We start from the raw sequence: 17,500 nt of genomic DNA on the forward strand, positions 1-17,500 counted from the left end.
CTATCACCCATGCACAATCCTCCACTGGAGGTCGCCCAGCCATTTGTCAACGGGGGCTTATACAGAGATCGCCAGCAGCCAGTAGGGGATGCTCCCGGCTCCACCCCGACAGCTGCACCCCTGCCAGAAAGCGTAGGTGTGCCACTTTGACACAAGTGTAGTAGGCGGCTTTCTTGCCCAGTGCCTCAAACCCCCTCAGCTTGGGAGTAGCAAAGGTCAGGAGGCTATCCTGCTCCTCCTCCCACTTCACAGCCAGAGAGACCGTTAGCGAAAGACACACATACTCGCACTCACCGTCCCATTGGTCAGACAGAGTACAGTTCTCCATAAAAGCCCTATGGGACACCGGCAGGGAAGCACGGACTTCATCCACCTGTGCAGCAGTCTGGAGGATCTGATGCCTGTTGTCTCGATGAGCTGCTCCACGGATGACTTCAGCAGATGACCTAACTTGAGGCACCCAGCCCTGTGCAAGCTGGAGCGCAGGCTGGAGGAGGAAAGGAGCCCGGAGTCCAGCAGTGGGTTCCCAGACTAAGGCTCCCCAAACAGCCACATCACAGGGGTAATCGTGGTGTCACGGTGGACCTTAAAAACCTGCCATGACTGCAGCACTGACTGATAGAAGGGAGTCAGCCCTGTTAAGTCCATCCCCTCGGTCTGCAGCAGGAACAGCTGTGTCAACGCAGTCCACAACCGTACAACAGCCTCTGCGCCATTTGGAGGCGGAATGCCGTGACCCTGGATGCAACGTCAATGAGTACCCTTTCCCTGTAGGACAACTGGGGTAGCAGCCATTTCCACCTGGACAATCTGGCACACACCCTCTCCACCACACCCTCCCAGTTCTGCATCTGGTACTGCTCCGAGCCCAAAAATGCCCACAAAACCTTCATTCCCTCTTTTCCCACCTCAGGCCCCCTGGTATCTTGGGAGTCGTCTTCCCCTCCCACCTCCCCACTTGCAAGGCCTCGCTTTTTTCCCAGTTTACCTTAGTAGACGAGGCCGTCTGATACATCCCTTAGCAAGCCACTAACCTCCGGACATCATCCTGGTTGGTAATGAAAACATTGTCATCATCTGCGTAAGCGGAGATGACCAGCGGCGGCCCCGGTAGGGAGAGCCCACTCAGCCTATTTCTTAAAATGTGCAGAAGAGATTCTATAGCAAGGGAGTAGAGTTGCCCAGACATGGGACAGCCCTGTCTTATCCCTCTCTGTACTGGGAGTGGATGGCTCAACCCCCCACCCACCTTGATCATGCAGGATGCTCCCCTGTAAAGGAGCTTCCCAAAATCCAAATGCCTTCAAGGTTGAAAATAAAAAGCCATGGTCCACACGGTCGAGAGCTTATCCTGATCAAGGGATAAAATACCGACATCGATGTTATTGAAATTACACAGGTCAAACAAATCCCTCAATTAAAAACAAATGGTCCTTAATAGATCTGCCTGGCACGCAGTAGGACTGGGTTTGAAAATCAACAGCTCTAAAACTCCTTTTTGTAGTCCGTACAAAGCAGTGCAGACAGAGAGAGGGAGAGAGTTGACATGGGAAGGAGCATTGCTATAAGGAAAGAAAAACAAAGATTGGGACAAAAATGATGGGAGAAGGGATGAAATGATGTGAAGGAAGAGAGGTGAGGATAGATCAAAAAAAGAGAGGAAGCAGGAGAGATGCAGGGAAAAAGAACGGAGGGAGGAAGAGGAAAGGGAGAGAATGGGGAGCAAGGGACGAGAAGAGCGATGGTAGCGCTGCGCCCAGAGAAGGAGGGAGGGAGAGAGGGAGGGAGGAAAGAAAGAAAGGAGGAGGGTACGAGAGAGAGAGAGAGAGAGAGAGAGAGAGAGAGAGAGATCATGGAGGACAAAGCCTTTCGCTCTATTAGATTCATTGCTTGTAACAATGATTGACAGGCCTTAAAAACGTTCCTAAACCGGTTACAATCAAAATAAAACTGTGGTAATACCAACACCGTTCTTACTTTCATACAATATGCATACAATATACAAAACGCATTACACCCTTAAACCTATATAACTTATGCGTGCCTAGAATCATATTTGTATATTCTGTATACTTTTATATATTTGACTATTTCTGTTTTGTAATTATTGTCTATATGTGTATATTTGGCTATTTTAGTTTTCATTTTTATTTGACTGTATACTTTATACAGGATTTTTATTATTATTATTAATAATCTTCTTGTCTTTTCTCGGGCCAAAAGTGAAACGGTTGAGGCCTCGTTGGAACTGGGACCTGTCTGTCTTGCGGTTCAAGTTTGATCAATTTAGATGTACATTTGGAGCAGAAATTAGTAAAAAAAGACTGTTGCAGATGTACCGGTAGTTGAAGAATGCTTGACTTGATTAGTTTGAGGAGCGGGCGCTTTGTAACATCATCATCCAACATTTAAGTCCAAGCTTCGTCTCTCGGAAGTCATTCACATCCAGCGCCTTGCGCCTTGCGGATGCTGTGTTTAATGGAAACTCTTAAAAAGAACTCGCTGCTACATTACACAAAACCCCGAAAAACTATAATCTTATAGACAAATAATTTGGTTATATATCGATTATGTTCAACTGGTCTCAAACCCGAACCCTAAGCCTAACACTTGAGATTGAAGAATTGGGAAATTTGGGGTTGATATAAAACGATGTGTTTTACGGAACCTGTAATACCTGTAATAGACAACCTGTAACAGACTACCTAACATGACTAAACTGGACCCTGTGTATTGCTTCTGCCTGCAGTGTTATTTATTATTTAATTTGGAATTTCTTCAGACTGTTAAACATTTGTTAATACTAATCGTTGGAAGATGAGTATTAGAAATGTGCCAGTCCTCACTGTGACAAATTCCTCTCACATGTAAAAAGTACCTGCTGGAATAAACTTTTTCTGATTATTTCACATTCGGAAGACAAACACATTTTTATTAAATACATGAAGGTATGAAAATATAAACGCTTATTAAACAGTACTAGAGATTTCAAGGTAACGATTCCCTTCTGGAACAATGAAATATGATGACGTTCTCATTTACGTTTTTGTTCCTTGTGAATTTTCCTGATTTTTTCCTGTTGCTTAGTGAGCGCTAAGAAAAATAGTCCATTCTGGCAACACCTTTTACAAATGCGTTGCATTTGGTTCAAAAAGCCCATACACTTGGTCTGAGAGTTAGACTTGCACCAGATATGTGGCGGCTCAAGGGCAAGAAATCCAGTCTTTAAAAAACATATTCCACATAACTGTATAGACACCTCCACACCTCATCCTGTCTACTACTTCAAGGCTAGTACATAATCTTAGACTAAATCACACTTTTAATCTGGTCTAATGGAAATGGCCTTTCTCAGTCTTGGTTTAAAATAGTCTAAGACTTGCCCTAGGCTTGGTTTAAAGAAATCTTTATTTCCTGAAGGAAGATTAGAGCTAATCTAGGTCTAAGTGAAGGCTTAAATTAAACCTGGCCAGGGCAGGTTCATTTTTGGATTCATGGGCGTGGCCTCCAGGTCGACTAGGTTGATCTGGACTAAGACCAGCACCAAGAGCAGACTGAAGGAGCTGACTAGTCCTTCATTAGGTTTAGTCAAGGACTTTCTAGTCTAGCACTAAATTCATCTTAAATTAAGCAACGTCTCAGAAAAGCATTTTTCCATATAAATTTTAGGATTATTTTAGTCCTGATTTAGATTAAACCCTGTCTGTGAAAGCGTGCCGAAGGGTCCACTTTCTAGACTGGTGATTCTCAACCTTTTTCATATCAAGGACCCTCAATTGTAGACGCATTAGCGCACGCACGCCATTTCATAAGATTTTTGTCTTTGGGGCCCTTTTTGTCAGATGGATCCCTTTTTATAAGATCAGTTATATATGATTTAGTGTCTATACTATACTGTTTACTGTAGAAGGGGAGACACGGCCGAGTCGGCACCAAAAGTCAACTTGTCAATTGTGTGGAGCAAAAAAGAAAATTGAAATAAGTTTTTTTATTTTATTTTATTTTTTCAGTCACTTATAATTTGGATTAAAATTGGCTTGGTAGATGGTTGAGGTTTTCTTTGCCAGCGTGAATGATTTCTTCCCGTAAAGATTGAGCAATTTTCTGAAATTCATTGAATGGATGACACGTGTGTTTAGAAATAACAGTTTAGAATATGGGAGAGAGAGAGTGTGTTTTTAACGACGACCACCAATTCATAACCATAGGGGGTTTCATTTTTTATTTCATTTTTTCCAAATCATAGACTTCAAAAGGGAATAGGATTGGAGCGGGGGTGAAGGAGAGTGTGGTGTGTGTGTGTGTGTGTGTGTGTGTGTGTGTGTGTGTGTGTGTGTGTGTGTGTGTGTGTGTGTGTGTGTGTGTGTGTGTGTGTGTGTGTGTGTGTGTGTGTGTGTGCGCGCTTGCGAGACACGGCAGCGAGAGGCATGCTGTAGTTACATCTCAGTTCAATTTCTCCCCCGACCCCAAATTGAAATTCCATTTTCAGGTGGTAAATTGTCTCCCACTTCGCCCTCTGGCACCCAGTGAATTAAAATTCAAATTAGCCTGACCCGGCAACCGTTGCTCCCTGCCATATATCCTTGCCTACCTCCCTCTCTCTCTCTCCCTCTCTCTTTCTGTCCCTCCCGTTCTCCATCCCTGGCTATGCTCTCTGCCCTCTCATCTCTCCCTTCATTATCCTCTTGACTCCGTTCCTGTCATTGCTACTGTAGTTATCCTTTACCTGCCTCTCCTCTCCTTTCTTCACCTCCCTTCTCCTATACTGTGTGTATACCGTATATAAGTATATTGTATATACCATATATGTATACTGTATATACCGTATATATGTATACTGTATCTACTGTATATATTTATATATATATGGGCTGTCAATCAATAAAAAATTGTAATCCAATGAATTACATGATCTGTAATTCATTAATTGAATTAATCAAAATGATCCCCCAAATAAGCCTCCAAATGAAGATATTTCAATTCAAAGACATTACATTATTGTGGCAGACAAGTAAAGCATTGTTTATAGTTTTATTTTTTCAATATCTTGATTCTTATGAAATGTTATGTGTATGTGTGTGTGCCACAGACAACCGTTTTCCAGTGTTCCCTTGTTCCCTCCTCCGCTTCTTTCCTATTTACACTGTATTTATTGTTGTTGTTTTTGCACCTTTGTGATTTATGTAAGGGATGGTTAGGAGGTATGGGCACAAGGTATAGTACATTTGTTACTTGTGTGTGTGTGTGTGTGTGTGTGTGTGTGTGTGTGTGTGTGTGTGTGTGTGTGTGTGTGTGTGTGTGTGTGTGTGTGTGTGTGTGTGTGTGTGTGTGTGTGTGCTTGTGTGTATTATATTTATATTCATAGCCACATACATACTATACATTCAGCCACGCACAACACATTTTCTGCAAGCAAGCTAAATAAAGGCTTCTTTCTATCAATATTTACTTCTCTTTGCATATCAATCCTCCCTCAGAAATCTTTATATTGGTCTAGTTTATCCATTTGTATTTACATTTGAGTGAAACTTTCATCCAAAATAACTTATTATTATACTTAGACTTATAGTAAGTACTAGAAGTGGCATTCATGCATCGGCTTTTGGTTGCCGAATTGTAATCATTTTATAATTTAGTGATTTTGATCCTATATAATTATAACCCATATTTCAGTATTGAGTGATATCCAGAAAGGGGGAAATATACTGATTAGTTAAAAAAAGATAACTTACATATAGTAGATGAACTATATTATTTATGATACATTTTAAGTAGCATAGGCACACTCATTCATCCTTCTATCCTTCCATCCATGCATCAACACTGTTCCCCTGCATTGTCAACATGCGATGTCAACACAAAACCATTTTCCCCTCCGCTGTAGCCCTACTTGTCGGTGATGCTGAACAAAGGCTCTCTGGAGGTCTTGGTGTTCACAGGAAGCCATAACCCACGTCGCGTGGTCTGCCGGGCTGACCAGGGCATTCTGCACGATGGGAGAGAGCACTCGCTGCGCATCGAGAGACTGCCGGGGAGGTATAGTAGGTCCGGGTGCATGGGCACAAGTGTGTGTTTGTGTTATAATTAATGTATTAATTCTATTGTTGTGCGCTTTCAGGATGTTTGCGGTGCAGGTGGACGAGGAGACCAAGAAGGAGGGCAGTCTTCCCAATGACCAGCCCATAAGCCTGCAGCGCCTCTTCCTCGGGGGGATCCCTGCGGAAGTGGAGCAAAGCTCCAACAGGGTCAACGTTCCCTTCCAAGGATGCATCTGGAACCTCATGATCAATGCAATGTAAGGAAAACAGGAAACATTATTCTAATCCACCCAAACCTACTCTAAACTAAAGTAGTAATAACGTAGTAATAAAGTAGTAAGAAGGTAGTAATACCAGACAATCAATGTTACATTTAACATTATTCTAATCTACCTTAACGTGATCAAAAGTAATGTAGTAATAAAGTAGTGATAATTCCGTATCACACCAAAATGAGCGGGTTTACAAATTAAACCCACTAATTTGAGTCGATTGACTCCTTTCCCACTGCCAGTAGAAATGCAGTTTTTTTTCTGGTGTGTCATGTTCAATGTCCAGAACACGTCAGAAAAGAGGCATGTCATGGTTCCAGTGTGATTGGGAATAAAACAGTAGAGGAGACATCAACTTGAACAAACAACGACATAAAACTGTAAAACTTGAGAGAAAAATATTTCGAGCCGTTCAAAAGAAACGGATCGTTCATGAACGACCCAACACTACATAGAAGCAGCAAGGAGCACTCGCGCACCGGTCGGGTTGCACACCAGTCCGTTGGCGGCGGGGAGTGGGGACCGGTTTGGGGCGGTGCTGGAGTGGCTCGGAGCCTGGTGGGGAGCTTGGAGGTTCTCCACTGTGCTCCCCGCAGTGCGATCCCGACACCAACCTACAAACATTTTTTGGTCCCCCATGTGGAAAAAAAAGTCAATAAGTTATGATTTTGATTTTGGATTCTAAATGGGATATGAAACGATCAAATGATACACGGATATTCCTGTCTATTAACCTGCCAACGTCCGGTACTCCAACACACGTCCCATCGCACAAGTAAAGGGGCCAAAATTAGCGGGTCGACCTGGGTATCCTGTTCATATCGGATTTGATCGGAGGTGGGGCCAATTGAAACCAGTGTCTATTGCAGGGTCATTTGACCACGGACTGAGACCCAGGTTTTTCCTTTACCACTGATGAAAAAATGCTGGATGTTAGTGGTTGTCACCAGGTTTTTGGTGCAGTGGGAAAGGGGCATAAGGTGGTAATAAAGTAGTAAGGAAGTAGTAAGAAAGTAGTATAAAGTAGTGATACGGTAGTAACTACAAATGTGTGACTGAACAGAAAAACAGTGTTTATAAGTGTGTAAAAAGGTGTAAGGTATAAAACACATTATAGTTGGTGGTCAACACCAACATCTTATTTATTATTATTCAACAATTATGATGAAAATAATGCGGTGACTTTTCTAATCTACATGGACATAAAGTCTCAAGTCTACTATCGAAACCCAAACATAGCAACATTGCACCACGTTTCCACCCTGCTATAATAAAGATATATACGCAGACTGCAAAGGCATGTTGAGACAAGATGAAGATGATGATGATGATGATAATAATAAAGACAGACCCAGTGTCTTTCTTAACAGCAGCAGCTGTAATAGAGCTGTCCAATGTCATAAACACATTCATAACTCAACCGCTGACATCCCTCCCCACCGTGTGTGTGTGTGTGTGTGTGTGTGTGTGTGTGTGTGTGTGTGTGTGTGTGTGTGTGTGTGTGTGCGTGCTTCTGTGTGTGTGTGTGTGTGTGCGTGCGTGCATCTGTGTGTGTGTGTTGGTTGTCACTCATCTAAACTGATGTACCTCATCAGCCCACTCACCACACATGGATAAACGCACGCACACCAACCCTCCTATTATTAGGCGTCGATCCCGTAGGGATGGAACCCTATTGTTATTGTTCGGATTCTTATTCTTTTCCTTCTCCTTGGCACTCTTGGCACTTGGCACTGGAACAGGACAATCGCTGCAGATACAGACACGGCTGAGGTCTCTTTTTAGAACTGGGACCCCGCAGACATCTTGTGGTTGGTTGTCTCGTGGTTCAAGTTTCATCCAAATCGATCCGCATACGGAGCAGGAACCAGAACAAACTGCGCGCGTGTGTGTGTGTTTGTGTGCGTGTGTGTGTGTGTGTGTGTGAGCGTGTGTGAGCGTGTGCGTGTGTATTGTCTTTCCTGCTTAACGTTGGTGGGGCATTTCGTTTGATATTTTATTCTTTTGCCCTTTTTGTACCGTGTCCCTCCTGGGGCATTCATGCCAGTCGTAACACGCAAACTGAAGGAGTCCAAAACATATTCCGTGCTTGTGTCCTCACACATGGAGTTTGCTTGCAGCTCCATAGCAATGCGTCTGAATTGTGTCACAAAAGTCTAAAAAGTTGATGAAATGTCTCTGAGGGACATGCAGTGTTGTTGGGAACGTCCACACAGTGATTTCCTTCCACAAAGACACTGTGAGGCAGGACTCTGTGGACTACAGGTAGTAGACAGCCGCCATTTTGAGGGTAAAGTCATAACACGCAACAAGGGTATCCTTGTATTAGTAATTCTGCGTGTCATCAGGACTCTGATAACTCAACCACGTCATTACGTGAGTCGATGATGTGTTCCTTGGAAACTCTGAAAATGTAACTTGTTTTAGATGTAATGCTGATGTAAAGTGGAGCGACAGCACAAACTGATGCTATGTTCCATGGGAACTCGAAAATTTGTAATTGGTGGCGATAATGGACCCCATGTATTGCTGCCTGCAGCTATATTTTTTATTTTTATTAGTGGTCCAGTCCTCAGGGCTGCATTTTCAGAATAAAGGTATCTCAAACACGACAACGGCAGAACGCACAGACACCGTTATGATCTTGTGAGAACCTGATCCCGTCAACTCGGAGACAGTGGTCTTCTGGGGACTGAGGTTATGGCAGGTCATTGGCACCTTCTCCATGTTTATCTTGGAAGTGGGTGAGTAGATGTCACCTCATCCTCATTGCGTTTCCCTTTCCTCCCGCTCAAAAACAACATCAGAGACGTTATTTGATGTCAGCAATTTCTCTGTTGATCAAATGCGAATTGATGTCAGTGTGGGATGCGAACTATAAGTGATGCTATGCTGAACTAAACTACAATATACTGTATAAGACAATGTTGACCATTTGGTTCCCCTACATAGGTCACAGGTCACATTTCACCTCCCTTATCACCGGGACCCCTGGTGATGTGCTCTCTCTCTCGGGACCCCTGGCACCGTCAGGGGTCATAATACAAGGGTTAACTGTCATTACAGGCATATTAGATACCTTGGTAATGATATCTCCACCAATCTGTCAGATTTGTTTACCCTTATTATAGAACCCAGAATCACGATTGCGGCGCCGCCTCTTGCGGCCGCCTGTATGTATGTGACAAATAATCTCTTGAACTTGAACTTGAACCGGGACGTTTCAGAAGTCTTGTCGTTTGAGTTTGATTAATATGGATCTACATTTGGAGCAGAAATTGTGACATCATCATTCCAAGTTATATAAGTCCAAGCTTCACTTCTTGGAAGTCATTATCGTCCAGCCACTTGGACTGCATAGCGTTCCCAGACAACCCATGTAAACAACCCGAGGAGGGCTCAAGACTAACAGCATCCTGTCGTCCCGGGGAAAGATAGAAAATGTGTTTGGGATGAACAGAGATCTTTCCCAGGATGTCTCGAAACGATGGGGATTTTTGTTTGTATGTATCAGCCCGCCAGGCCAAAAATGATTAAAAAATGAGGCCAAATAACTATTTATTATCCAGTACCAGCTACACTCAGCTTGCTCTCTCAGCTCTGACAGCGAGTTGACAAACACACTACACCCCACTGTGTGTGTGTGTGTGTGTTTGTGTTTTTCCAGTAGGTGTATATGCGCCTGGCAGACAATTTCCATATGTGTGCTGCATGTGTGAAAGGGCAACTCTGGACAATGTCCGGACCTGATTAACCGGACATCGCCGATATGCCAAGGTTCGACAACTTCTGATTGGGTGGTGTTTGGAGTTTGTGGAGTGAGACACTTTGTGACGTCATCATCCTATTTGTTATATAAGAGCAGGTTGTGCCTCTGGTCGTGCACCCAGAGCCACAAGGTGGCACAAGTGCGAGGTGCGTGGTGTAGACTCGGTCGGTGGTGATTGCAAACTGCGCACGCGTGGGTGTGCGCGTGTGTGTGTGTGTGTGTGTGTGTGTGAGCGTGTGTCTTACCTGCTTGAAGTCGGCTGGGTTTTTCATTTGATATTTTATCTCTTTTGCCCTTGTTGTAAATAAACACAGTCTGTTTGCTGTGTAGACCACATTGGACCTGGTTGCTCTGCGAGACGAGCAACCAGGAGACGAGAGTGAAGCCAATGTGCTGCGCCGCTCAATGTAAATTGGAAAATCGTGCAGCGTTTCAGAGAACCCGGAAAAATGTAATATATACCTAACATGACTAAACTGGGCTGCCTGCAGCTATATTTATTATTATTTTTATTATTGTTATTATTATTATTATTATTATTATTATTGATAAAGTTTATTTAGTCAGGTACTCTTACAGAGATTAACATATTTTTTACAGGGGAGACCTGAGAACAAATGATGTATATCACAGAATCACAGTTCACATTCACATTGAAGATATCTTTAGAAACTCCGTCTGTCTATTTAACCCCGCACCCCCACCCCCAGCCTCTCAGATTTCTCAGAGTCTGTGTCCTTTGAGAATGCCGACATTGGGCGGTGCCCGAACCTGGCCCCTGCCCCGCCCCTGGTACCGGTCCTGCCACCGGTCACCGAGGAACCTGAGGAGGAGGAGAAGAAAAAGGTGGACCCTGCTCCCGCCCAGACCCCAGCCCCTCCGGTTGTCACACCACCGTCAGGGGACCGTACTGTAAGTGTTGAAGTAAGGGCTCGCAGTGAAAGCATGGGTAATGTTCTACATGTAGTTGGATAAGTGATACTTTGAGGAGTTCATTGTTATACAAATTCCACTCCACATACACACATTCAGTACCTGTATAGACAATACAGTAAGCATACACCTACACTACCATCACTCTCCGCCAGTTATTGTACGCTCCTATTTCGCTGTGATATAGTGCAAGCATGGCCTCTCTCTGTTTGCTTAGTGCTTCATCACGCTGCAGCGCTACAGCCCATTAACCGTGCTTTATGGCACCTTTAGCCTTGTGCCGGAGCGCTACACCTCTCACGCAGCACAAAGCCACGGGGCTACGCTCGGCAGACTCCGCAGCACTGTTTATGCGTAAATAACTCTCCGGGTTGGAATTTAGCCGCTGCGCCTATGAGACGGGTGAGCAGCAGTTTGTCATTCGGTTCTTAACCCCCGACGTAAAAATAGGCGAGCTGTAGTTCATCTGCTCGGCAATATAAGGTCCTAAAGAAGTCATGTGTTATCAGTTAGCAGCTTAACTACACCGCTGGATGGTGGTTACTGTATATACATCACACTTCAGAGTACATAGACGTTATAGTAGTTCATGGTATTTAAATACAAGAAACATTTTTGTGTTGGGAGGATTTTCTTACTGTTACAGTACTTAACAGAACTCAATCTCTTTTTTTAAGTTAATTTCAAAAAGTCACCAACAAAATGGCTGGTGTTAAAGTCTTTGTTTTTCCCCAAACAAACTTCTTTGATGCAAGAAGAAGAAGAAGAAGATGTTTTGTTTTTTGTAAGCATTTTATTTAGTTTCAAATCAAAGCATTTAACTCGCAAGGAAACTGGGAAAACAGGAGTAGCTTTGCATTATCCCTTTGCTTGTTTTAAATAATGATATGACACTGTCCTCCAACTGTTCCCCGAGAGAAGAAATGAGTCTTTTGAAATTGCAACTCCTTCATATTCTTCAATTGCAGTGTAACAAGACAGGAGAAAATCATGAGGGGCTGAAAATTGCCCGGTGTTGATTGGAAATGTACACAGAAATAACTGCTCCTTCTCCTTTTTGTCAAGGAGGAGAAAATTTTTTTTTTTTCTTCTATCATCAGTTATTAATTTCAATCAGGGCTGCACGGCATTGGAAAAACTGGCATTGCAACATTTATTTTTCTGCGATATGAAAAAATACAGGAATTTTCTCCAGATGACTTGAATAGCTCTATTTGGAAAGAATTACCCATTATATAATGATTGGGGTGATTTTGTAAGGGAGTGTATCTGCATAGAAAATAAAAATAATATCTGTATTCTTGGCATATTTAGGCTATAATCAGTAAACTGTCAACTGTGACAGGAAGGTTTCTTTTTCCCTTCATTTATAAGAATAAAAATTACTCGTTCTAATGATCAACAAAAACAATTACAAACCAAAACAATTAAAATAAATAATGCAAAAATATTAGTATAAACAAACAAAAACGTTCAAGCGTTTGCTGCTGTCAGCCATGGTCCAGGATGTAAACAGAAGTGTGTGTGCGCAGCCTGATACCATTTCTATTGCTATGTCACAAATCAGCGGCAGAAGTTTTACAACAATATATTATGCCACGGTGCTGTAGGTTATCTGCTGACGCTGAAATGATATCATGCCGCCCTAATTTCAATTTCTTTCAAATATATCAATTGCAATTAAAGAAATAAAGGAGCTGTAATCCAAAACGCAGCCTTCCGCACGCGTTAACGCTCAACTTTTCGTGGGACATTGTTGGCCACCTGCTGCCTCTGATTGGGCAATGTATGCCGAGAATGAGAAGTGTGGTCAGTCTGATTGGCTGTGTGGCTGTGACTAACCCTGCTGCTCCGCCCCCCTGCTACCACCTGGTGACCCTGTAGGAGGCCACGCCCACCCTGCCTGCTGCTGCAGCCCCTCCCACCACCACCGTGGAACCCAGCATGCAGACGGTACAAACTCACACACTCACACAAGGATAGAAAAACATTAGCATACACAGGTGAAAGTTGGAGTTGATATAAGCGCATTTAGGTTCAACAATTTACTTAAAACAGCTGTGATTATGTGTCTCATTGAAAGGATATTTTATTTTATTTTATTATATTTGAAAGGATAGATGTTTGACTTTTTTTACATCCAAATTTACCCTCGTAATTGATAATTGTGCTGCCATTTGTCAAAATATAAATTATAAATCGTTTCAGCTTTGTTTAACTATTTAGACATTATCTTCAGTATTGATGTCAAAATGCATTGGTACGGTATCATTTAGTTTATAGTTCGTTTTATTGGGTTTTTCAAATAGGGTTTTGTCAATTTTTGACTACTCAAAAGTATTTTATGACTATAGACTTTCAACCACCATCCACCACTAATAAAGACTGCAAATACATTAATATCTTTAATTTTCAGTAAGTGTTTTATAACTGTCACTTTCGAATCACACAATCCTTGCCGATGGCTTTCGGCTTGGGAAAAAAAACTGTTTGTTTGGGCTTTCGTTCCGCACGCACGGTTAGTGACCTACTATCTTCTGCCGGGCTCTCACAGAGGAGAGGGTGATTGTGGAGGAGAGGGGAGAGATGAGTGGATGGTAGAGGAGGAGAGTGGAGAGATGAGAGGATGAAAGAGGAGAGATGAGAGGAGAGGAGAGGGAAGGAGAGGAGAGGAGAGAAGGGAACAGGAATGAGGCAGAAACAAACTAAAAGGCTGCGGATGCCTGTAGACAAACCACAAAAGCCGTCCATGTACAGGAAATCACGTGACCCTGAATGAATATATTTTTTGTGTTACATTTATGTATGTCAGGTTTTATTCAATCCTCGACAAATGGTGTTGCAATATCTAAAGGTATGTCTTGCGTCACATGCTGCTCTTTGATTCATCGCAGTATAATATTAATTTCCATTCCTTCATTGTAATTTGATAAAGACACAGTTTTTCTTCGTATTTGCTGAAGAAATTGGCCAAATTACTTCAAAGAAGCTCACTAACTGAAGGAAGATTTTACATTTTAGCACATGTAAAAATCAAACCACTTCCTAAAAGGGAGGCAGGTGCTTGCCATTCAGATAAAGTTTTGGCTACAGCGACAAGAAAGCTATATCGCCTACACAGACATACACACACACACACACACACACACACACACACACACACACACACACACACACACAAGCTCGCGCACACACTCACTCACTCATACACGTGTGCACGCACGGCTGAGAGGGCCCGGCTGAATGACTACTGATTCTATACAAGTGACCTCCAACCAAAGGCAAGTCACTTTGAATAGAGGAGTGTCTCCCCATTGTTAGCTTAATGGAAAGATGCTTGACAGGATGGGAGAGAGGGAGAGAGGGTGGAGGTTGAAGGAGAGAGGGAGAGTTTTGAGGTTGGAGCCAGTCGCTCTGAAACGGAGCGACGCCTGTCTTTTTGTTGGCCTAATGGAAAGAGGTACAAGAAGAGTGGAGTGGGGGGTGGGGGTGGGGGGCGGGGGGGGTGAAGGGAGAGGAATGTAGGACATTTTCTAACTCTCCCTTTTGTTCGAGCTGAATTGGATGAAGAAGGAAAAAATAGGTAGCAGGTAGAGGGGGAGGAAAGGGAGAGGCGATGAGATGACAGCATGATGTTGGGGCGAGGATTGGGGGGGGGTTGTAGGACTGTCCAGTGTGACAAAGCAAGGTCACGGAGCATTGTGATGAGTCGGAGACGGGTGGGAAGGGTGGTGCATCTTGGGTGGAAAGCCAATAAGAGAGGAGCGGAGGCAAAGATGAGAAAACCAAAAAAAAAACAAGTGAGACCGCCAACTTCAGTCTGCTATTCACACTGGTGGTAATACACAGCCTAGATAACAGGAATAACATAGGACCAGGAGGAGGAGGAGAGGACAAAGGGAGGGGAGAGGGGGGAAGTAAGAGTTGGGAGAGGGGAAGAGCTGTCGATGGGATGATCTGGAAATGCGTTATCGCGTAGCGGAAAGTGGAAAGCGAGTTGGTACAGAAAAAAAAAAAAAAAGATTAAAATGAATTAGAGGAGCAAGAGTGAGAAGGGGTGAGGAGATGAGGGGAAGAACAGGAAGAGAGGACCCCAAATTGTGGAGCGAGAGGGAATCAGAAGAGAACACGTTTGGAGGAGAGGAGGGATGAGGAGGTGGCGAGTGGTGCATGTTTGCTACAACACTGACACGTTGTGGTATGTGGGTGAACTTCACATTGATTGATGATGGATGGATGGATAGATGGATGGATAGATAGATAGATGAATAGCCCAAACAGAAGCATCTACGGTTTTGTTTGGGTTATAGTTAAGCGGGAAACTTTTTAAGACAGACTTAAAAAGACATAAGAACAACAGACCTAAGAACCACCACAGAACATGTCCCAGAACAGCGTCAGCAGGATACTCAAGGAGAACTCGGCGGTGAAAGAAGCCACGAACGTGACAGCGAGAGGAGTTGAGGAGTTTCCTCAAAAAGTGCACTCTTTTTTTTCTTTTTTTTTTTTGTTCGGAGACACAGCAACGGCCGCAACGCACAGTGGACCAGAGATCCCTCTCTCTCCATTACGCAATCCACTGTCCTGATCCAAGGCGGAACGTCCCTTTATTCATAATTTTCATATGACACGAGTAGAAACTAACGAAAACAGTCGATCTAAAATAAAAACACAGAAAAACAAACACGGGGATCGGCACGGGATGCGTGTGGTGCGCTCAGTGCAGCTCTGGAGGAGGAAAAAAAACCTTGTTTACCGGTTTATATTTGAGGAGATACGGTGTATTTAAAACATGCTGCCAATGTTGCGGCTCCGGAAAATAGAAGCTTGTTGAACCTGGAAAGGGAGGAGGTTGAATGACCTGGGAAGGGAGGTTGAAGGCCGTCTCCTGCCATGACACAATGGCATTTGGACCAATCGCGACAAGGGCTCTCAGAACGACAAACTACATAGTTCGCCACGGGGGCTGGCGCAGAAATCACCCTAAGAACCCAGATCACCGCGTCAATTTGTTCTTTTCTTGTTCTGAGCACAAATTTTTTTGGTCCAAAACGTGTCCTTCTTTTTAAGTTTACCTCAACCTTTGGTATTTGAACAACCTCATTTCTGTTGTGCTCATAAATGCATCATAGGTTTAAAATATGTTTTAATAGATTAACAATAATTTCCTCCCTTCTATCGTCCTTCAATCCCTTTATAGCATGTGGTGGGGCTAATCTTTTCCATGCCTTTCATCAGTTTATTATTGGTACTGTACTTAAATTGGAAATCCATAACATTTCCACTTAAGAACCTGCGTACTTAAGTTGAGTAGATTGTTGTCCAGTGGATTACACTACCGCTAAATCCCATAATTCCACCAAGAATGTCATCAGCACATGTAGAGGAGCACATGGATAACGCAAATTCATAGAATTCCCATTTCTTAAAGAGTGCCAGGTAAATAGAGTATCAAATATGGGATTTTGGAACAACATAATCTTACGGATTACCACTAAAAAGTGTTTTTGGAGGAAAGTCAAAGGAGTAAATGGCAGATAGTGGCAGGGGAATGCCGACCGATTTGGTTGCATTTGTATGTCACAAACCGGATTATACTGTGTATCCACCTTGTTTATGCTAAATTCTCATTTCCACATACTGTTACCCTGTGAGTCTTTAGAGTTGACAAGTGCCGTCCCCCTCCTCATCCTCCAGGATTCCTGTGGCTCCGCGGTAGCTCCGGCCGTCCTGCAGAAGGCCTATCAGTTCGGACTCACCAAGAACAGCCACATGAGCTTTGCCTTCGACGACACCAAAGTGCGAGAAAGGTTTGTATGCGAAGATACCAGGTTTATGCTATGATAGTAGATCTGATGCCAGGAAGAAACTAAGTTCAAAGTCAGTTGAATTTCCAGTGAAATCCCAGTTCCAGTAAATGGAGTCAGTTTCAATACCGACTAAGAACACACACACACACACACACACACACACACACACACACACACATGTGAGTAGTCCTGACAGGTCAATACCCAGACAGCAGCTTCTATAAATCAATAGGTGTTAAATAAGTGAAGATATCTTGGTTCTATCCCCAGCCCACAAACAAATATTCTATTCTTCCACAAACTGGCTGACAGGTGGAAAGAATAAAGTGGCCGTTAGACTCGACACAGGATAGTACATGGCTGAAACACTGTAGTACTCTACCAAAATACACTATGTTCAAGTAAACTTCTAAATAAATTGCACTTTTTTGAGTAGATTTTAGACTGGATAATTTCCTCTTTTAATTTCAGTTTATCCTTAAAGGATAATTTCCCTTTCCCACGGTTTCATTCTCTTCTTGCCACATTTGAACACGTTTTATCTTTAATTTCAACATATTTGGACACATCCGAAGGGACATACCAGGACACATGGAAACAGTCTGATACATTGTCTATGTGTATATGAAATTGTAAATGAAATAACGGTGAAGTTTAACAATTCATCATTTACCTGGA

The 17,500-nt window shown here is 43.1% G+C and overlaps 1 protein-coding gene across 1 annotated transcript in view; it reads left to right on the forward strand.

Annotated features, from left to right (window-relative positions):
• Positions 1–17,500, forward strand: part of lama2 (laminin, alpha 2) — a 207,320-nt gene that overhangs the window by 184,465 nt on the left and 5,355 nt on the right. The window contains 5 exon segments of the mRNA XM_080021184.1: positions 5,885–6,036; positions 6,119–6,295; positions 10,790–10,991; positions 12,897–12,965; positions 16,710–16,822. Coding sequence (XP_079877310.1) covers positions 5,885–6,036; positions 6,119–6,295; positions 10,790–10,991; positions 12,897–12,965; positions 16,710–16,822 — 713 coding nt within the window.

The sequence above is a fragment of the Zeus faber genome (genome assembly GCF_960531495.2).
Source record: "Zeus faber genome assembly, chromosome: 2".
Classification (NCBI taxonomy): domain Eukaryota; kingdom Metazoa; phylum Chordata; class Actinopteri; order Zeiformes; family Zeidae; genus Zeus; species Zeus faber.